At 39.9% G+C, this 23,358-nt stretch overlaps 1 protein-coding gene across 14 annotated transcripts in view; it reads right to left on the bottom strand.

The window, feature by feature from the left end:
* nfia (nuclear factor I/A) overlaps positions 1-23,358 on the bottom strand; it is a 300,532-nt gene that overhangs the window by 78,013 nt on the left and 199,161 nt on the right. For all 14 annotated transcript variants that reach the window (XM_015356145.2, XM_069194347.1, XM_015356146.2 and 11 more), the window contains one exon: positions 11,915-11,980. In XM_015356145.2, the coding sequence (XP_015211631.1) occupies positions 11,915-11,980 (66 nt within the window). The remainder of the gene's footprint in view (positions 1-11,914; positions 11,981-23,358) is intronic.

Genomic DNA, 23,358 nt, shown 5'->3' with positions numbered 1-23,358 from the left:
ACAGAACATGCAGTGCAAAGTAATTGCTAATCACACAAGATTACACTACAGTACTTATCTAAAGCAGAACATCTTCATTAAGAGCAGAAGTTTCAAAGTTTTTAAGCAGTGAAAAAAAAAACACAATACTGAGGCTGCTAACCAAGAAGCATTCCACAAGTCCCACCCCAGACATCATTTACTTCTGTGTCATCAGAAAACTGGAAACCATTGATCTCTAAATGGCCTACGTAAGTGAAAATAAGCAGGGCTACACTGTTTCCATTTTCTTGAACAACAAGGAAAAAGAAAAGAGCTAGTTTATCATTCCAGGGATATGATGGGAAGACAAAAAGGCAATGATATGGATCTGACTGAAGATACTCCAAGGCTAGTGGACACTCGACTACTGCCACTGAAACTCCCACTCTGGTTCTTCCTATAAACTGCCTGGTTGACAGAGAACATTACCAAGGACAGCAGCAAAAAAAATAAGGATAATGGAGACTTAATATTCCCAAGATTGACTGGCTGCACAGTTGGGTTTTTACACCCTGATGTGGATGAGCACCATAAATATGAGTGGAAAATGTGGACACAATCTGTTGTACAATCTTTCCCAGAACATACTCTTTGTGTTCTGGACCATAGACCCTGTCAGCAATGGAGAAGACAACAGGTTCGCCCAACATTCGCTGCAATAGTGTCCTGATGAGCTTCAATATAAACCTATGATATTAATGTTGCAACACTGAGCCTAAAAGTCAAACAAGTATATCTTGATTTCAATACATAGGGAAGATTTTAAAACCAAGTTATGGAGTCAAGGTCTTTAAGTGGATGAGAGCTTTTTGTACTATACTGTACAAAGCTTTCCCTTAGGGTCATTGCAATATCCTTTTCAAAAGAGAGTTTTCAAAAGACTGTTTAGATATTTTTATTGATGTCTCCTAAATCATAAATCATTTGGAGACAAGCAGATTTCTCATTTCTTTTCTACTATCTGATCTTATACAGAAAGAACATCATCCCAGGCTATTTTCAGACTTTATGGTTATTACTATTTTCTTTCATTAATCAACCTGCTGTTAAACTAAAGTAGCGTCTTCCCTCTAGAAACCATACGAGAATGAAAAATTAAGAAAAGAAGCTAAAATAGATGGAAAAGGACTACTTTAAATAGAGGACGTGACACTCCAAAAAACACGGAGTGTGACAAAAACAACAAACATAGTTCAGCAAAGGAAATATTTAATAAATAGTTTTGGAAGCATCCCATGTTCCTTCAGAAATGGTTTTGCAGTGATATATCACTGTAATAAATGGCTTAGATTGAGGTATTTTTGTAGGTGCTGTGGGAAACCAGAAAAATGATCATAGGTTTTTATATTTTCTTATTTACCTACAAAATCCAGAGCCCTGAGGAGAAACAAGAAAAGGGTGCTAATGGGGATTATCAGTTGGGAGACCATTTCCACTTTGCGTTGGACGAGAGAAATCAGCATAACCTTTTAACTGCCATCGTCATGGCTGACTGCCCTTTGACCCTGGGAGATTATGTGGGATTTCAAGGACAACAGCTGGAAAGGAGCGCGTGTGAAAGCAGCGCAGTGATCTGAGGCCGCAGACAAAAGCCTGGCGAATCCCAGCCCAGGTCCCAGTGTTGATTAGAAATTGTTTCCTGGTCTCGGCTTAATAGACTGTGATAATGAGAATTCTGTTAACCCTTCGTGCCTGTTTTTTTAAGCCCTTTCTTTTTTTTTTTCTGTCTGCCCTATTGTTTAAATTCTTGTAGCTTTTTTTCTGGGAGCTGAGCCCTGGAGTGTGTTCTGCTGACAGAGGACAGAGAAAACCTTTGTTAATCAAACCCCTGGTTTGCCGGGGCCTTCTGAAAACGAGCTCAGCAATCACAACAGGGGAAGCCAGGCCGAAAGGTGTAATCTGATCTCAGAGGTCTCTTCTCAGAGACGCACGCGATGAATTCTCAAGCACACCTCGGCTGCACTGACAGATACAAGCCAGCAGAGAGCCGAAACCAAAAGTGTTTCCTCTCCCCTCTTTTCAAAGAGGAGCCAAAGGGTTTTATCGATCACGGGGACCCCGAGTTCAAAATGATCAAGAAAAATTGAGAAACGGCAATGACCACTTTCAAATTCTAAAAACAACTTCGAGATCTAAAGGAAATGTAGAACTCACAGAGATCGACTTTTAAGATGCAAGATCCTCTTGTCTGCTGTTGCAGTTCAGTAGCTTCTATAAATATGCTCTTTGGGTGAAAGGGACGGGTCTGGACCCAGACTCTCCCGATCGCAGGACTGAGAGGGGTGCTGTCTCTGGGGAGTACGGGGGTGGAGGCTGGATGAGACACAGCTGGGTAAATATGCCAGAGTGGGCTGTCTGTGTGCCGCAGAACATCTGGGATGGCAGTCCCCCAGCGCCAGTCCTCACAAGAAATCCAAATAGCTAAACTGTCTCTCGAGGGGGTCCCGCAGGTAACCCATTCCCAGGGATGCTGGAGATGCACTCGATCTGCTTCAGAGCAGGGGATGGGAACTAATAAGTATCCAAACATAGCCTTTTCTGTCTAGAGCTGCAGTGCTTATTTTCTGCCGGGCACAATCAACCGGAAGGCTCTGAGATGGACTGTTCCACGGAGACTGATAGAAGCTTGGAACTTCAGAAAGTGTCCTCACATTACAGCTACATTGTGGCCCGAGCCATACCGGGGAACGGCGAGAGATCAGGACCTCCACAAAAATAAATAAATAAAGTAGTGTTTGTATAATCTGCAAAGCCTTCCAGGTATGTCTTCAACTACATAGGCAGTCAAAACACTCAGCAGATAATTTGTTTAATGTGATAGAGGCTTCCATGCGGTGTAGCATTGTGGTTGTTCTCATGGTTAGCTAGGGCTCTAGTCTTTTTTAAGGATGAAAATACCCAAAGGAGTGCAACTGGACATCAAATTAGACTAAATTTGAAGTCTCTAGTTAAGCAGAGAATGCCCTGGGACTTTCACGTATAATCCATACTCACAAGCTAAATGATATGTTATACTTTTTTAACTTGTAACTATTTCTGAAATGAAAAATTGAAAACCTTCGCCAAATGTGTGTATGTTTTACACAAAGCACAGTCTGATACACAGATTTAAAATCCTACTTTGAAAAACTGAAGACTCCCATGTTAGTTAGCAGACGTTTTTCACCACAAATTGGTGGCCATTATTCTGAGAGGGCAAGGCACGCTGGTCAGATTGTGGTAATGGTAGCTGTGCCAGATTTACAGACAGGCTCGAATGTACCAAATGCTAGTGAATGAAGAGACGCACGGTCTTTGCGAGCGTTTTCTGCACTGTATATGAAAGGCATCTGGATAGCGTTGGCCAAAGCCATGAAACTTAGGTCTGCCCGACAGTATCAACTTTCAGAAACAGCTCGCGTCACATGTCGCTATCACTTTCAAAAAAATTAAACTCTCCAAATATTACATTCTTCAGCGTCATGGCATTTCTTGGAAATGCTATCTCTTTGCCCTGATTTTATTTGTTTTTCAAGGAAAGCAGAGAGGGAGAGAAAGAAAAATGACATTCTGTGTAAACATTTCAACAATAACAATTACTGTACAGGGCTGCTTTGATGCAGCTGGGACAGATTTACGCAATGTAGCTGACTTTACGTGCTGCTGACATATCAGCCATCTATGGAACCTTTCTTGGTGAAACTTTTAAACACTCTCAGGCTATTTATCTGGTTCACCACTGTCCCATTCCATTTTTGGTCCCTACATCATACTAAATATTAATTTCAAGAAATCTGAACAGCATTTCTTCTATTAATCTCCCACTACCAAAGCTGTCAACTGAACTCAACAGTTGAGGTGAAACATAAATTGCCCAAGTTTCTTAGGTTTTTGGCTATAAAACATAAAAGATCTAAATCACAGACAGAACTATATATCTTTGACAACGCTATTCACAACTCAATGATATTATTGTTATGCAGTGTAATAGGGCTTATTTAAATGATATATTACTGCCTGTGACCCCTTTCTCTAAGTTTTATGTTTTAATCAAGTACTTGACAACGTTTCTAGAGAATGGGTTATACACTCTAGAGAGTGAATATCTACTTCTTAAAAATACTTTCCCTTTTTTAATTCTTAGGAGCATAGACAAACAAAATGAACCACTCCAAAGTAGCCATGAAGTCTTGTTTCTTGCTAATCATTTGTGCTCTGCTTCCTATTATAAATTAACTTCAGAAATGTATCAATTAAATTTAGCTTCTGAAAAGAATGATCAAAAGATCACAACAGGAGGGCAATTTATATGTATTTATTTTCTATCATGATCCTCAGTTCCATCCATCCAATTTTAAATCGCTATTTCCAATTTATGGTCACGTAAGAGCCGGAGCCTTTCCCAGCAAGCAGTGGGTGCAAGGCGGGATACAGCCTGAACGGCATGCCAGTCCATCACAGGGCACACACAAACACGAACACACTTGTACCAGGACCACTTTTCCAATTAACCACCAGCATGTCTCTGGACTGTGGGAGAAAAGCGGAGCTCATGGTGAAAACCCATGTGAACACAGGAGGAACATACAAACTCCACACAGACAGCACCTCAGGCTCAGAAATGAGTCCAGGATCCCTGCGCTACAAAGCAGCAATGGTAACCACTGCAGCACTGTGCCACCCATAATTCTCAGCCTTACTTATTAAACACTTAAAAGCTTTGGGAAGGGGCACTGACTCCATAAACAGATATATGAAGCAAAGTGATTTGGGGATCATGTCAGCTCTTCAGAGCCTTGTCAAGGTGACGCTCAGTGGAGTCCAGAGTGTGATGGCTATGAGCAGGAAAAATAGTCTTGGGATGATATGACAGAGGAAGAAAAAAGGAGAGGCTAATAAAATGTCTGCAGCAGCAATGTTCTCATTAATGCTTGTGGATTTTAACGCTGATATAATATATAACACAGATGACTTTTACAAGTTAATGTTTCCTACTGAGTACACTCTGTCTGTGATGCCAGACATCCCCCAATTATGGGCCATATTGATTGGACAGCACCTGACCAAGGTCAAGCTCCAATATACTGATAGAAATAGATGATTAGCAGAAGTTGGCAGCTGAACATTGAAACTTTTTTATCTAGTTATTAGTGATGTTCTTAAAAGGCTTCACTTATGGGATGTTTTGGATACCATCATCTTGATCATAATTCTTTTTTTTTTTTTGCTTCATATGTTTCCCAGGGTCCTAATATTGGGGAGAAGGAGGCTGTGATTCACAAGGGCAGACAGAGGAAACTGAAATTTGATTTTCATTTTATCCCAAGACAAAGTATGCTGAAATGAATTTTAGAGCAAAGTTTCTGAAATGTTGGGAAGCCCCACTCTCATATTTCACGCAGAAACGTGAAAGGAAAACAACAGAATATATTTAGATGGGAAATAATGATGTGCTATTAAACTGCATTCTACAGTCAGTCTGAGAATAAGCCATAAAGCCAACAACAGAAACAACTGTAACTGCAACTGTGTCTAAATCAGGAGAGGTATACAGTATAGCATGTAGGAACAATAAATAAAATAGCACAGCATGGAATGGATAATATCTATGCCTCATTACAAGCAAAAAAGCTTACATCAGCTAAAATCAAGGACTGAAAGCAGACCTCCTTCCCTACCTCTAGCAGGAGCCCATATACATACCCTGAGTAAAGTCAAAGTTTCCACTCTGCTGAATATTGATACTCTGACACAACAATAACACTGCAGACCTCAAAAGCACAATTACTGGGAAATGAGTTGATGCAATGGAATCCTGTACGCATTGCTACCCAGTCTTTGGAGATATACACTCTGGCTCCAGTAGGTGCAATTCTCAGAACTTCCAAAGGGCTTTCCATAGCTCAACAAAAATAATGGCCTGCAGCTGTGCTCAGTACACTGACTAGAGAGATGGGCTTGAGTTTCACACAATCTGAGACTTTAATCAAGAGGCGGGTGACAAAGAAAGGAAAAAGGCAGAGATTCTCACTCGGGAACAGGCAGAAAGAGCTCTATGGTCATGGGCTTGAACTTGGGATATGTCACTAGCTGACTGTGGTCGGGACTTCCCAAGTGGCCGTGCACAATTGGCTGAGTACCGCCGAAAGTAGGGTGGGATTAGTTAGGAATGCTCCTAGTGACACAGCGCCCCCTGCAGCCTCCTGGGTGCTCTCCTCTTGTTGTTGTTGAACCTCCGGTATGGGGCTGTAAAGGCGTGGCAATGGGTGGCTTAGAGGAGTTTGCCTACATTACCTCATTCTCCCCTGTGTGCGGTGGCATGGTTATATTGTAGCTGCATACCAGGATGTGGCTATTACAAATCCAGTGGGTATAACACAAATTACCAGTAATTATAATTTTAAAAAATTAATAAAAGGACATGCAAAGAAGTGTATAGGGATTCTCACAAACGACATTTGCATAGCTGCACCAAAGAACAGTAGCTTAACATTTAGCTGCCCTAGCCACTAAAAAATCATAACTGAGCCATTGAAGGTTTTCGTTATTTTCAAATGTAACTCAGCCTTCAGAAAAAAAAGAACTGTGGCAGAGTTCAGAGTACTGCAAAGCCATTTCCATTTAAATCTAAAACATGTTCTAAATTACAAAGCTTATCGTATCTGCAGTACATGTTTAAACTTTGTTCAATGAATGCCTGTGTGCTCAAGTTTCCAAAAGGCAATAACTGGTTTCCAGCAATTGGGCACATGAGCAGTTCCTGGAATACCCACAGAAATGATTATAATGACAACAACAGAAGAAAAAGGAGAAAGATGAACAAAAGGAGGAGAAGACAACAGCTAATCTCACCCAGTGATGGGAATAAATTGTGTCAGAAGCAAATTGGCCAGAATTCATTTTCACTGCATTGCAGCACCTGTACTTACTGTACATTTCCAGTGCCTCTTTTCTTATGGGACTCACGGATATCTTAATCAGCTGGAACAAATAGACAGTGCCCTCCACAGTTCTGACTTTGCAATCAGGACAGCAAAGCCAAAACATTTATTTGTGCTCCACAGTTGAGAAACTTGTAGTTGTGATCGCACGACTAATGTCAATGAAATAAATACAGTAAAATACATACATTTTAGTTTTAGAGTATTGCATGCATACATTATTTTTGATCATATTAGATAAAAATCTACTTTGTGTTGCAATCAGTGATTTAAAGAGAGAACAAGTAATGTTTTGAGTACATTTCAGAGTGGTAAAAGTCAGTATTTGGATGCAGATCCCTTTGAGCCAATAACTACATGTGTTCTGTGCCTAGTAATCTCAAGAAACCTTTTGTGTAATCATTTGAGAGCCTTTGCTGTAAACACTTTGAGTTCTTGCCTGTTCTTGGGGTGTTCTGACTTTATTTTTTTCTTGTTCTTGAGGACACACAGCATATCCTCAATTCGATAGAAATCTGAAACTTGATTTGGCTACTGTAGGACTTTTCTCGGACTTCTCCTGATGAACTACTTGGTTACATTGGCTGTACTGTATGTTTTGGGTCATTGTCATGATGCATGGTGAAGCTCTGCCCAATTAGTCTGAAAGCACTTTCTTCCACATAAGCAGACAAAATGTTTCTGTAAACTTCAGAATTCATTCTGCTGCTTCTACCTTCATTAGCTACCTAATCAATAAAGATGAATGAGCCAGTTCCAGAGGTGGCCATGCATGTGCAGGTCATGGCATTACCTCCATACCAGCTGCTGTGCTTTAGAGCATCTGCACTTGTTATCTTTCTCCACAATTTAACCTTTCCATCACTTTCAAAAAGGGTGATCTCAGTCTCATTTGTCCATAGAACTTTGTTCCAAACCTACTCTGGCTCATCTCGTACAGTTCTTCCAAGCACATTCTGAAGCACAACAAGTAATTAACTTAAAGTGAAAGTGTCCCAACACTTCTGAACAGATTAAATTCCAGGGTTGAAAAATATATGCTTTCATTCTAATATGAACATGCATCAAATGTATGCTTGTAATATCCAACAATAAAACATGCTGCACACATCATTCATATTAATCCTCTGATCACAAATGTATTTTTTTTTTTAACTTGGCTGACACAATACCTTTGGAGGACACTGTATACTGTAACATCCTGGGGAGGTCTGGAGAACCAACCTGAACGAAAAAGAACTACAAGTCCCATAAACCCTCAAGTCTCTAGAAGAAAGAGAACCATCAAAACAATCTGTCACACCAGGGAAACACCTAAATACTGTAAGGGGAGAGTAGATAACAGCCTGGGTCATTTCACTGACTAACAAGGTGCTGTGGAGCAGGAATCGCCAGGAATTGATGAGCATTTTTTGGCTGGCTGGGCAATGCTGGGGACTCAATGACCGGACGGACACGAAAGCTCAAGAGAAAAAATCAATCGATTAATTAAAATGATGCCGAAAACATTAAATCGATATTCAAAATCGATATACTTATTCTTCAATTTTACTTTTATTCTTCAAGAAAACACATCCCTGCATAGCGTGATGCAAAAATGGAATCCCTCCGGGATCCTGACTAAGCTTGAGCAAGTTTGCAAGGAAGAATGTGTGAAAAAAGCAGCATCTCAGTTTGAAAAGTTGGTAGAGACTTATCCACAATGACTTGGAGGTGTAATGATCACCAAAGGTAATTATAATCAAGTATTGACTCAGGGAGGTGAATATTTATGCAATCAACATAATTTAGTTCTGTCCAGTTTTTGTTGACATTTAATCTCTTTCCCCCATACATTTTTAATCAACATTTGAAACAGTGGTAGAAATCATTGGTAATTCAATACAATGGAAGAACACTGAAAGGGGTTGAATAGTTCTGCAAGGCACTGTACAGTATGTGTGCTTTTCCAGATCTTAAACCCGTCGTTATAAATCAATCCTCAATCTTTAGATACTTACATAATCTTTACCCAACATGTTCATAAAAATAATTTCAGGTTCAAATAAGTGGTTCCGCCATGTTGACAGCTTGAATAAAAAGGTAATGAAAAAACAGAATATTACAGTGTTTGAGCTTCACTGTACTGATGTTTCCCTTTTGCTCACTTGCTCATTTGCTGCTTGAAAACAAATGTCGTTGTGAAGGAAAAGCTTTGAGATGCATCTTGAAAACACAGAAGTGCTTTGATGCCTACAGGTTCACTGCACTAAAGCATGGGTCTAAAGAAGGACAACTTCTGTCCTTGTCTTACTGTATGTGCACAGCAGTGTCTCTAACCCTTAACCCTTACCCTGGTTGCCACCACATCACTTTGCAGAAAAGCATGTATAGGTATGCAGGGGTTGGAGATGTTTTATGATCTAACCCCTCAGTGATACAGTTCCTTGGTTAACAGCAGGCCAGGGAACGGATGAGATCAGAGGAAGCCTAGCTAGCACTAGCCTATACCACAAGAATCACAGGGAGGTCAGCTGGAGGTCACACAGGAAGGCCTTGTGTGTCTGGTGGCAGTTACTAATGTAGAGGTGACAAAACCAAAACACCTCCAACATTGTGTAGTCACAATGTACATTTTATTAGTCTATTCCTTTCTTTTCACTTATATACTGTATTTTATTTATAATACCGCGTGATATGCTCCAAAGCTGGCATGAAAATCCAATTATATATAACTTAGTCATAAGTTATGGAGTTGCATCCCAAGGGGAATTTAATAAGTAAAAGACATAAAGGTTTTCAAATACGCCGGAATCAGGGAAACATTTTCTATTTTAGGTTAGCACCCGTGTTTTAATGAAAGAAAGAGCATAAAATCAGGTTTCACGGACACCGAGTTCCAAAAAAATGTATGTCTTTCGTAGGAAGTATTAACAAGTAATACTTTTTGATGTGATGCTTGAGTTCCTGCACCTGAATGTCTACTTCAGCAACATCATTAAACGACTGTCAAGACGATAATAGCTAGACTCAGTCAGCTACCTCAGTGAAAGTTGTCTGGGCTCCTGCAGTTTTATTACAGCAGCTCAATCCCATTCACTGCCTGGGCTGACTGCTGTTTGACTGGGAAATGGGCTAGTTGCGGCCTGCTCTTGTGGGTTTACAAACACTGTAATCCTTGCATAACGGCATGGCCTTCAGCAGACAGACAGCAGATGGTGAGAGCCTGTTTTATATAACACCGAGAAAAATCACTTATATTTAGGAAAGAATTATTTATATGCCTAAGCCGGGACAGGGCATGTGAAGGGTGATGTTCTTCTGTTCAATGGCTAAAGATAAGATAATCATTCCATTATTTGTGCCACCATTCACAAACAAGCCTTAATAAATACTTGCATAGTACTGAAAATATCCAGAAGCAGAAGTATCTGTAAATGTTTTACACATATGGGAAACATATTCTGAACTAAAAGATTTGAATAACAAGCTATACGGAAGCACATTTTTGTGATATTTTAATTTCCATGAGTGATGGTAGTTCCTATGTGGGTTTAAATTTGTGTGTACCTTTTCCAGTCACTATTTACAATATACTTCTACAGTTGTCCGGTTTGTGCGTATTCAACTGATTAAAATTAAATAGTAAAATAGTAGTTAAAATATTAATTCATTAAAGTTAAATATTAAAATATTCACTCAGAAACCCACAATACGCCATCGTTCAGGCAAACTATAAAGAATGATCTTCAATATTTTAAAAACCTTAAACATTGTGCTTTTCAGTTTTGCTTGGAGTTTTAAATTTAAAGGTACTTTTTTCATATTAATAGTAACAGGAACTTAGGTCTCACCCTCCATAAAGAGATTGGGCATATATAGGTCTAAAATCTCTCACAAAACCCACCCACCCACCATGAGTTCCTCGGTTTGCTGTAAATGTGTTTTGTAATCCTTCAGTGACCCATAGCCATGGTAGTCTAACACACACACCTCCCCTGAGGCACACACTGTCTCACAGCCCTGCCGCTTGCACTGAGACACTGCTGTTTAAAGACCAGAGCTGTCAGCTAGCAGACAGACTCCCAGTTCTTTGCTGTATCCATCCAGCCCATTCCCAGCTAATTCCAACTGCCAATGGGGAATCACTGGAATGGTCAGCAAAAACAAAACTGGATTCCAGCCTGGGAACTGGAGGTCAAGGGTCCTATTCTGTATTCCTTAGCTCAGAGGAAATCCCAAGCAAATTTCCCACCTACTGGTTCTCCCCACATTAGACATATCAGCACACTGGCTTGCCCAGGAGACGAGCCACTATTTAGAGACATGTAAGTTTGGACCTAAAGAAGAACTCACATACATGAAAGGAGCTGACACCCTAAGGAAGGACAGAAAGGTCAGCAGGGAGGCACTGACTGGAGGACATCAGCGTAAAAAAAAGGAAAGCCAAACGAAAAGTCCCAAATAAAGGAGGGACTTCTTTACACAAAGAGTTGCAGAAGTCTGGCACAAGTTAGTGAGGCGTGTTCTTGAAGCTGATACTTGGGTACTCCGCGAAAAGTAGCCAGCTGAGAATGTGGAACAAGTCACAATCAATGACGTAATACAATCTGAATGGCCTCCTCTCTTCAATGCCCTAGGCAGACTGCTCGACACATTCGTTAGTTTAGTGTGGTGCACAACCGCAGACACCCCCACTCCAGACCTCAAGCATTATCTGCATGGGCAACTTTTTCTTTTCAAAGACAGCATGATTGGTAAGAGTGAGTTAAATGGGCAAAAAATTTGGAAGATTCAGCTCCGCATCTTGATAGCGCGAGCATCTAAGTCTAAAGTACATGAATGGATCATATCGTGATGCAATATTTTGTCAATTACTGTAGGTTCATGGCTAGACACACAAAAACTATTCCTGAATTGACTGTGAACCTGTCCAAATATTCGTGCTTAGTGACTAATTTCTTCTTTTTTTTTACTAGGCCAGAGTAACTCACCATTTTCTGGCTGGTCCTTGATATCAGCTTCACTCGGCTGGCTTGGGCTTTCAGACTGGCCTGAATCTGAATAAGAAACAGAGAAGCAGAAGGTTAAATGTAAGGACCATAAAAATAATAAACACATTATTACACCACATTGAAAATAAAAATGTAAATAATGCAATGCTTTTGGACACTGTGACGATGATTCTGAAAAGCATTTTAAACATTCGAAATCCCTTCCAGCATCAACACATCCTGGGGTTTCTGCCCACAGCCTTGCAGACACCCAATTCACAAGTCACCAGCGAAGAGTAGTGGGTGCTGTAACCCCAGATCGATGCCAGGTTTCACTGTCTGCTTTGGAAGCAGACAGTATGTCTCATCCCAGAGACTACAATACTTAGAGCTGTGAGAAAGAGGGGAACAGGGGTGCTGGTTAGAAAGAATAAACTCCATTTAATTAGTCAAGTAGCCCCACTGGCCAGATCTTTAAACACACATCCATAAAGCTGTCTCATAGAAAAATAGCATACTTAAGCATATTAAAACCCAGCAGAATTCTCCAGCTGTTATTTATACAGAAAACACCTACGTTCCACCCAGCCACTCCATCAAAAGTAGCACCCTTTCACAGAATAGAAAAACAATTCAATTTAACATTTATATTTTCATCTGAAGTAAGCAAACTAAGGAGTCTCTTCTTCAATCTTCTGCTTGTTTACAGAATTCTGTAGTGAGGAATTCTAGCGGAGAACAGCCATTAAGCAAAGTATAAGAGCTGACACAGAGCACCAATCTGCAGAATGCCTGTAACCCGAACACTGAAATTCTGCTCCGCACGTCCATATGAAAATAAGAGGTAAAAAGTGACAAAACCATTGAAGACAACTGTACAGAGGAAGTGGCCAACACTCTTCCAGTTCATTGACAGTGAGCCTAGTGGGTTTAGCTGCTGGGATCAACCGGACCGGTTGTCATAGCAAACCTTGGAGCACGTGGACTGAAGGCCCAGCACTGGTAGTGTGAAACCCAGAGGATGAATTACTCAGGCTTGTTTTGCAGACCTGAGAGAATGCCCCTGGCCTGATCAGACATCCTGATCTCCAGAGCTAGCGGAGAGAAAATGGTTCAAAGGATGTGGCCATGTGGAGAGGAGGTCTACTGTACATTTACAAGCTGTCCCTGTTTCATGCCTCAGATGTGACCCAGAGGACCTCACAGAAGGGAACAGGACAGACACAGACAGACAGGGCTCTCTAAAAAATGCTAGAGAATCCTAGGTACTTTCTGACTTGCTTCTGCTTCTCACTCTTTTAAGGCAAATCCATATGTTTTTCTCAGGCCCTCGGAAAACTGAAGATGAACTTTGGGAAACTACAGAAAAAAACGTCACCAGAACAGAAAAGGCACAATTAGTTCAAACTCTTTATGTGCTTATTCTGTGAGAATGCCTTCAAATATCCGAATATCACTTTAAAAAAAACTAACATCAAGAAAGTCTGGTGTGACTTCAGTCAACCTAAGACACAAACACACACAAAAATAACTTCACATGTGTGCCACAGGTGTTTCTCCTTAGTTTACCAGAAGAATTTGATAAGATTTTCATGTGATGGAAAAAAAGGATCCTGGAGTCAAAAGTGCTTATTCACAAATTTGTTCTACAAACCGTTTCAAAGTATCTTTCATATAAAGTAGCCTATTTAAATGAAGCAAAGCAAAAAAAATAGTCCCATAAAAAACTTTTTTTACAATGATGCATCTGAAAGGCTCTGAGTTGTATGAAAATCAAAGTTCAACTTAAATTAATAGATACAGTATACTGTTGTAGAATTAATACTGAGACTGACTCTTCATCTATCCATTTTCATCCTACTTGTACCAGTGAGGAATGCTGAGCCAATCTAAAATCACAAACTAGCCCTAGACAGGTGATTTTCATATCGGTAAAGCAAAAAAAACTATAGCAAACAGAAAGCCACCGTTAAATACTGATTTTGTAGAGCCCACTCATAGTTTTAGTTCATGACACAGCCTCATTCAGATTCTTTTTAGGCGATACTTACAAATGGAGCCCTATGAAAGAGTTCAGAGGTACTAGAACTATTCAGTGCAAGGCAATAAGTCTGGCTTCAGACTAATATCGTATAAGACCTATAATGCCATACCTTTTGATATTCTTGTACAGAGAAATGAAACAAGAGAAAGATTTTAAAAGCATTAACTTGAATTACTGCAGCTATCAGCAGCATACAGAGGTCAGTGCAATGTGAACAGGTCATGATCCTGAAGTGTGACTGAAACTTGAGATTTGTGGTACTTCCCAGGGCAAGATGAGTCATATCGCTGCTTCTACCTGACAGCAGGCAGGTCACACAAGGTTCATCAAAGGCAGCTCTGCACCGCACTGTTGGTCACTGTTAAGCCACCATTCACTTCCATTTTGAATGTGAGCAATTGAAACTGCTAAATAAGGTTAACAGGCCTGCTAAGCACAGGTCTAATGGCCTGCATACTTCATCTCAAAACCAGTTGTTTTTCCCCCCAAGACAACCAGAGTTCATCTGCAGTTTACCTGGTAATTTCTAGTTTATCGATGCTCACAGATTCAGGTAAACGTAGAAAACTTTTCAAAGTGATAGAACAAAACTCTATCTCTTGTCACAAAGAAAGCTATTAGAAGTTATCAAAGGTGCTCTACATTTTAGAGGTATCTATAATACGCTAGGAATTAATGAGTAGCCAACTATCATCCACTTGAGGTAATGCAGAAAATGACATTAAAGTGTGAAGTGACATTAAAATTGACGATTTTTTCTGGTTTATAGCCTCCTCTCACAGGTGGCACTTGGGTAGTGGACAAAATCTAAAACGTCCTTCTCCACCCGTTGTTTGGCCATGTGCAAAGCAAAAACCCACTCGCAACAAATCAGAGCAACAGCAGAACAGAAACAGAAACTTCCCTGTGTCAGAAATCAGAACATTGAGAACCGCTTTTGGGGCGATGGCGAAAGGGGAGCTCCAAAACCAAGACACCGCAATTAGAAGAAGAAGAAAAAAACAACACCGCGCAACCAACTTGAAGCATCCAAAACAAAACAAAAACGTTCCGCTTTGCCTCCCAGACAAAGTAAACAATCTAGAACTTGTTTGCATTCTCCTCAGAGATGCCGTCTGCATCAACAGCTTAAAACAAAAGGAAATCTGGCGCCCCAGTGAACAAAACGCCAGTGTCCCCAGCAACAGAGCGAAATTTGGGGGTGGCGGTGGCGAGGGGGGAGGGAGGGCACTTTCACACACACTCTGACAGTCCCCTCAATGAAGTACCGTGGTCCACAATGGCCCCCAGTCCCTCCGCTAATTAAATATGCAAATAAAGCCTGAGAGCGGAGCACTGGGCGCCACACCTGCGCTGCCCCCTGTGGAGAGCTCTCAGGAGCCGGCTTAAAAAACAACAACAACAACAACAAAACGGGCAGCACAAACAGGCCCTTTCACAAGCATTCGCCCCTTCTGAAAGGAGCCAGACTCCCCCACCACGCACAGAATATATCTCTAATTTAGCCCTTCCCTTAGAGAAGAGAGCCATGGCAAGGAGAGAGAGGACGAATGAGTGAAAAGGCCGGCTGCCCGCGGCACATGGGAGCCGCGCCATCGCCTGCGTTCCTTCTCTCCTGCGAAGGCCGTCGCCTGCCCTCGCTTCGTGGCCTCCTAGCTGGGAACCGGCGGGAGAGCGCGGCCACAAACGGGGCTCCGAGCCAGTCTAGAAATCACGGGATGCTAGACAAGAATGTGCGGCTGTCATAGAGAAAGGCGCAAGACCCACATCCATCAACCCCGTTTGACAGCTATTAATTAGAGAGTCTGTAAATCAAGTCTCGTTTCTGTTATACGTCCCATTCAGGATACGTGATGAGGAAAGACTGGGAGATGATAGGCTAATAAGCATCAAATAATACACAGGCTGGCTAAAAGGGAAAATGTTCGTGAGTGAATCAAAATCTGTTAAAAAAGGTGGAACCCAAGGAGATCAGCACAAAATGTATATAAAAAAGCGTTCTGAATAAACCATCTACATTTGATTTCCACTTCTGACCTACTGAGTTTTGATATCCATCCTAGACTTGTGTGGGTTTACCTCATGCCACATATTGTACTGTAAGTAGTTTGTTGTAGTATTGTGTGTCAATATCCTGGAATTCAAACCTTTGCCTAGATCTGTTTGCTTCTTGAAACAGAAAGAATTGTAAGCCAGAAAAGGGCAGTGGTTGCTTGGTTGCCAAATGTCTTAACATTTTCTTTTTTCAGCTAACAGTGAATCTCTGTGGCGAGATGCAAAAGGCTGTAGTTTCATTACACTAACAGCAGAAAGCAAAGAGGCTTGACTTTTGAAACATTAAGGCACCCCACCAATGAAAGGAACCTCAAGAACAAATGTATACATGTATAAAAAGCGCACACAAAAGCTTAACTGGTCGTGCTAATGTATTTACTGCTCCCTTTCTCCTTCTGTGCACTATGGAATGTTAGTAGCTGCAGTAACTCCAGCACAAAGCGTCCTTTCTCCCTCAGAATTAATAGATGAAGTCTGTCCTCACCCAGGGTCCCCTGTACTGACAGTATTGGAATGGCCAAACTCGTAGCACAGCTCCTGACTAAAGGCAGGCTTTCATTATTCCTCAGAAAGAAGCTGTTACTATGCAGAGATGCTGATGTCGTCCTATTTGAAATAAAAAAAGCACATTCATTTTTTAATCGATTCTAGCCATGTGCTAGAAACTGTCTAGAAAATAGCCTAGACAATTGTGTCTTAAAAACTTCCCAGGAAAAGGTGTAAAGGGGCACCTGATTTTCTGTGAGCAGTACTAACACAATCAATTAAATAACTAGTTTTTTTTTCTCCCAAATCAATACTCAATATAGCATAGATCACGATCCTTCTGTTAGAGAAAATTAAGCCAGTGGAACTTTAAAAGCAAGTGTCTTCAGCTGCTGTTGTACTTATTTTAAAGAAATCATACATTCAAGATGTTCTTACCATCAGTTTGATGGTACTACCGCACGAGACAATGCTAAATTTTATTATTATACATTATTATTATTACATTTTCACACAGTGTATATTTTTCCTTTTTTAGCCTTGAATTTTCCAGGTTTTCAACATATGGGGTGGTGGGAGATGCAAAGGCTCACATTGTAGGAGTTTCTGTGCATATTTCCACTACACCTCAGGACCATGTTGATGGAATGCTTCTCTTATAAGGAATATTACTCTAACAACTTAAGGCAACTTGTACACTCTTGTAAATATTGATTTTCTCTTCTTGTATTTTCATGTAGACATTCTCTGCACTTTCATAGCTTGTTAAGGGAAAACAGTTCCACCTAATGTTCCCAGGTTCTCTTACAGTGGCTCGGCCAACGACTTGGGGACTCAGGAAGATTCATTATGCATGCAGCAAGCCAGCTGTAATGCTCCAAGATTCACGCTGAAGCCAGGCAGTTCTCACCCAGTGTTTAGCTGTAATCCAATTGTGTATAAAAACCCACTTTCAAAAGGCCTTTTTCACAGTAAGCTCAGGAACACGGCGAAGAATAAAAGGAGGCAGAAACTTAATTTAGAAATACAAACGCACCATTTTGATTTATCAATGGTAGGTGAAACAGAGGGGTGGCTTATTGTTTTTCACAAGTACCCCTCTTCTTTCTTGGGACCAAAACGCTGCAACTCAAGCTCAGGATTAAAACCGGCGCTCTTTGTCATCCCTCTCCTCTCTTAAAAGAATCTGCTGCCGGAACGTGAATATTTCCAAGCCAAAGAAAAAGAAAGGTTTGAATTACACCCCTGCGCTGCAGTATGCGATGCAAGTTATCACTTATCCAAGTGTCAGCACACCACAGAAAAAGAAACCTCTATTAATTCATCTTGTATCAAAAGAAAAACCACCCTGGGCAGTAAATATGTCTAAATAAGTGAACAAATTATACAAAAGTATTGTATAATGATTCATTTCAGCATTGCAATTGCACATCTTATCTTTAATGTATCATAAAGCTACCCACCAGTGAACTGAAACTGTGGACCCTGCAAGTTTATTTCAGTTTGCTTTGAATCTGGCCCTTGTTTAACTAACCCTGACCTTTCCTCCCCAGTTTTACGTCATTCCATATTTAATAACTGCAGTGTTTAGACAATTTCACTTCAGACAGACCACTTCTGTTCCACATCTATCTAGAATCGTCAGCCCAGGATTTCTGCACATAACCCTGAGCTGTTTGATGAAGGCTTTGCTGTAGATGGTAAAAGCAACAAACAGATTTTTAAAATGACCATCATACTATATACAGTGCCTTGCAAAACTATCCACGCCTTTCCAATGGTTGGTGTCATTTTGTAGAGTCACATATTATGTATACATTTAAAAAAATAGATTTTGAATCAAAACTTGAATGGTCTGACTGTTGGTCTGAACACTCTTAAGGATGAGAAAAATGTCAGCAAAAACTAAAATATCTCTCAGTGGCAAAGAAATGTACACAAATACTGGATCAAATAATTTTGCTATTAAATTACCTTGCTGGCACAAAGCCTAAAGAGCCAAAGTATGGTTTGAAGCAACTTATTAATAAATCTAAGCAGGAGCCACATGTAAAATGAGCAAGGAACTGTGGATGGGCTACAGCTGTGAGGTACTTTCTAGCAACAGTGTGAAAGACCAGCAGATAAAATCATGATACAGTAGCTTTCAGAATTCACCTGCGACGACAGGAGCTTGGAAATGGTCTGGCTCTACAGCAAAAAGTAAAAAGTCTGGCCTCACCTCAGCCTGGGAATTTCACCCTTGGGATTGTGACTGTCCAGTGACATAAGAACACAAGAATATGAGGGAGTAAATTAGAGGGGGCTATTTGGCATATCTACTGTACATTCATCTGGGTGATCTGAGGATCACATGCATCCATCTTTTTAAAAAAACAAAGTATCGGCAATAACAACATGGCTGGGTAGCTTCTTCCATAATCCTATAACGCCCTGTTCTCAGTTTGAATATGCTTTTGCCTGTAACTTTTAATATTTAAAGATTCATCTCACCTTTTGTCTGGCAATGAAGGATATTCCTTTAACCCTGGGAATGTATCTGTACACTCTTTGCTGGATTGAATCCAGAGCAATACAGGGCTCTGTGGTATTGTACACAATGTTCTAAATGAAGTCTTACAAGTGCATTGAACACAACATCTCTTTATTTAAACTCTATACTTCCATCTATATATCCTATCTGTCATTCTGTTTTTATTTCATATTGCTTCCCTCCCGTGAGATTTAAAGGATGTGTCAACATAAACATAAAAAGTTAACACACCGCATACTGTATTACATGTAATCTTCCAGGTGTTTGCCCAGTCTTGAATTTTGAATTGGTTTTATATACTGTGTTTCTACTGTGTTTGCTAACCCCCCCTGCTTTGGCATTATTTGTGAATTTGACAAGTTTACTATCTGTACCAGAGTCTAGATTATTGATATAAATTAGGAAGAGCAGTTGTCCTAATGCATCTTCCTTCGGTAGTCTGCTAATTACTCTACCCCACTATGAGCACGCACCCCCAAGTTGTATTCTGTTTATCTTTAATCAGTTCTCAATCCAATTACAGTACGTGCATGGCCTCAAACTCCTACCACTTGAAATTGAAGAATTAATCCCAACATTTCTTTTATAAAAAATGTATTGTGTGCTCTGTTTGTCTCTGTTATTCAAAGAACTAAAAAAAGTTAGTTACACAAGACCTAAATCCTTGCTTACTATCCCTAGAATCCACTCGGCATACAGATGATCCTTTAATTTAGTTCTAATTATGACTATGTTAACCTTATGCATAATATACTTAAAAGACTTATCGGTCTCTGATAACCAGGTTTGGTTTTGTCACTCTTTTAATGAATGGGCACTAAATTAGCAATTTTCCAGTCAATGAATATTACCCTTGTCTTGATTATATGCTGGAACAGTTTTGTTAATGATCTATGAATAACATCTTGTTTCTTTAAGTATAATTCATAGAAATGCCATCAGATACTTAGTGCTTCTATTACCTTTGACATTTCTGCCAGTTCTATGCCCACACTAATTAATACCACACTGTCTTCCCTCAGCCTCGTTCAGAGGCATGTTTTGTGTTTCTTTTTTGGTAAACAGCTGAGTGACATACTTATTTTCTACATTAACCATTTCCCTTTCATCACCTCAAGGTGTCCAATTTTTTTCTCAGAAACACTATTTCTCCATTCCTGTTTTTTTGCCAGTATAATACTGAAAACATCTCCTAATTCAGCTTCCATTGCTATATTCTTTTCCATCTCTCTCCTGTTTTTTTTAATACTTTTTTTTTTACATTTGTAATTAATTTGTTTTGGTTTCTTTTACTTCATTCTATTTTTTTATTCATTTTATCAATCACATTTAGACACTGCATTCTTGGCTTTGATTTATTTACTCATGGCATGAATCTGTTCTGTGCTTCAAGCAGGATATAATTGTTATATATTCTTTACTGAGCCCCTGTCTATTCCATGATTCTACATCTTGTAAACTGTCTGATTCCTTCATAGTTGGATTTTCTGAAACCATGAACCTGTGTCCTGCACTAAATCCACCATTTCGAAGTATCCCATATTATAATCATAGTTCACTGACCTGTTTTCCTTACTCTCTCTTGATTATGTGAAACGACTAGATGTTCCCTCTGGTAGGTGTTTTGACAAACTGAGCAGTAGTTAGCCATGTCTGTCATTACGATTCCACCTGCATCCACGTACTGTAGCTTTTGCTTCTTCAATTCATTCTTATCACAGTCTGAATACTCAGTTAATTCAGTTAATGCAATGCAATATGTGGGTTCATGGGGGTTTCTCCAGGTGCTCTCATGACCTCCCAGTCTCCAAAGACATGCTGACTGGTTTAACTGGTGTCTCTGAATTGTCCTTGTGTCTGTGTGCCCTGCAATAGACAGGGTGTCCTGTCCACAGTTTATTTCTACTTTCCATTCTGTAAGCTCTGGTTTGCTGCAATTCTCTATAGTACTGTTGCTTAACTTTTACTGCACTCTGCACTCTCAAAATATGTTCTTTTATCAAAAACTGTCAGGTCAGTTCAACCTTAGATGTATTGTAACTAAAGAATGAAAGAAACAGAATTATATACTTGTTTAGTTCCACAGTAAACTTATGAATCCATGAAAAAATTACTTTCACTTAATCACTTTTTTAAGTTTACCTTACAATCCCCAGGTTTGATGAAACAAAGTACTTATGTGCCTGTGCTAATTTAGTGTTTTCAAAGATTTACATTCTAAAAAATCTCGCACCCCCAGAAAGGGCATTTCGCACCTCAAGGGTGTGTGTGCACCCCAAATAAAGAATCACCAGTCTACAGGATGAAACTATAGCTCTGGGTAATGGATGGATTTTAGTGTTTCAATATCCACATATCCACGTTTGTTACTTTCTGCTCCTATTCTTGTTTCTTTGATCAATATCCAGGTCTCTGTTTTCACTGTATAAATATGGATTGGTTTCCAGTCCAAACCATAAAATACAGTGCCAACACCTTTTAAAGGCATGGCTGGTTTGCCTGTTCCAGACTCCCACAATTCTTTGTGTAAATAAATTCCTCCAGTTTTTTTGTGTTAAACCCACTCCCTTATATGTTTTAAATGTGCCCAAGGGTCCTTAATTCACTGTTGATAGTGAAAAATGAGGTTAACTATTTCAATATATATTTTTACAACACTGTATAACATGTTATACATATACTTAACATGTATACTAGTGCAGTATGAAGGGTGGCACAATGACACTGTGGTTTCTAAAGGCTCGTAGTAGCTACAGTACATGTAAAACTGGTCTGTTAGTAACTATTAGGGCCTGGTGCTGAAAACGCCTGTCCTAATATAAGGAACTACCCACCTCCTGTTTCAATAATAAACATGCTTTGAATGGCATTGATTATATTTTGCTTTGCTACAGCACAATTAATTTGCACAAGCTCAGTCACTCATATCTTAAAGCGTGAGAAAACTGGGACTTGGTGCTTTAGAAAAAGTAAGATCTCCAGTAATCAATATTTTAAATGCAAGTAAATACAATCAATTCCAGATGGCCCACTATTTCCTCCTAAAATACATACAGAACAATGTATGCACACTGTATTGTAATCATTGCACACAAGAAATACACAAAACAGTTTAAAAAGATTTAGATTTGCTCATGCTTCAGAGCTCAGGGTCCTTTCTCCAGGTTCCAGAAGCAGACAAACAGTCCAGAGAAAAAAGGCTAATCTGTAATTACTCTGTTGAGATGTGGGGAGGCTCAGACAAAACACAGTGAAAGATTCACTCAACGGCTGGAACAAGTGGCACCAGGTGTCTCTCACACATCGGAGACCTAAATGCACTAAAACTCCAACAGCAGCCCTGGCCCTTTCATCAGCACTGCCTCTGCTGGGAGCTAATGTGGCACTTCTCCTTGTGGGCCCAGGCCTGACAACTTCTCCGGGAAAAGATCAAATAGTAAACACAGCCAAAATCCATGCCTTAAAAGCACCTTTTCCCCCTTGACAGATCATTATGCTGTAATGTATGTAAAAACGACTTAATAACTCACAAGAAAGAGATCACAAAAAAAGCTTTTTCTGATTGTAGGATAGTTTCCTTCCACTATTTTTTAAAGGAGATAGAACACAAATGCACAAAAATATTCAAATAATTTACTCATATATATATACAGTACCTAGTATTTTAATTTTGTAATATAGCACTGTCTTAAGTGAAGCACTAGCCTTTTTTGAACCCTGCTTCACACTATAAAAACACTCTGTTTAGCTTTTGGAGTACTGCATCACACTCATCTACATCCAGTGCAAACTGTCTTGTACTACGTTGCTATGAAGACATACCAACGCACCCAATAGCACTTATCAGGTGCCGCAGATAAATCAGGTCACAAGGAAAAGGTCTTCTCTGGGAGTGCACAAGAAAACATAGCAGTGATTAAACTAATCCTGCCTGACAGACAATGTAGTGCCACCTCTAGTTAGGGAGGAGGGGCATGGAAGAACGCTGATGGATCTCGAAAATTCGGAGAGTAACACTTGTGAGTGACATTTGGATGCTTTTAATTTTGAATGGTGCTGCTTTTTGCCGAAAATGTTCTACTTAGCCATTTTACAAAGAAAATGCGCTTTTATCTCCAAAACCTTTGTAACATTAAAAGAAACGGAAAAAAAAAACAAGACATAGTTTTTTTTTGGACACAGGCTGATAGATATCTGCAACAAACTGAGTAGCCTCAGATTCCTTCAGGGACAAATGAACAACATTCTAAGAATGATCTGGATCTAGGAAATATGAGCAAGATGGCATGGATGTCCTACTCCACACTGCAAACTCCCTTATTTTTA

The sequence above is a fragment of the Lepisosteus oculatus genome, chromosome 9, assembly GCF_040954835.1.
Source record: "Lepisosteus oculatus isolate fLepOcu1 chromosome 9, fLepOcu1.hap2, whole genome shotgun sequence".
NCBI lineage: Eukaryota > Metazoa > Chordata > Actinopteri > Semionotiformes > Lepisosteidae > Lepisosteus > Lepisosteus oculatus.
This window is presented reverse-complemented; position numbering and strand designations above follow the sequence as displayed.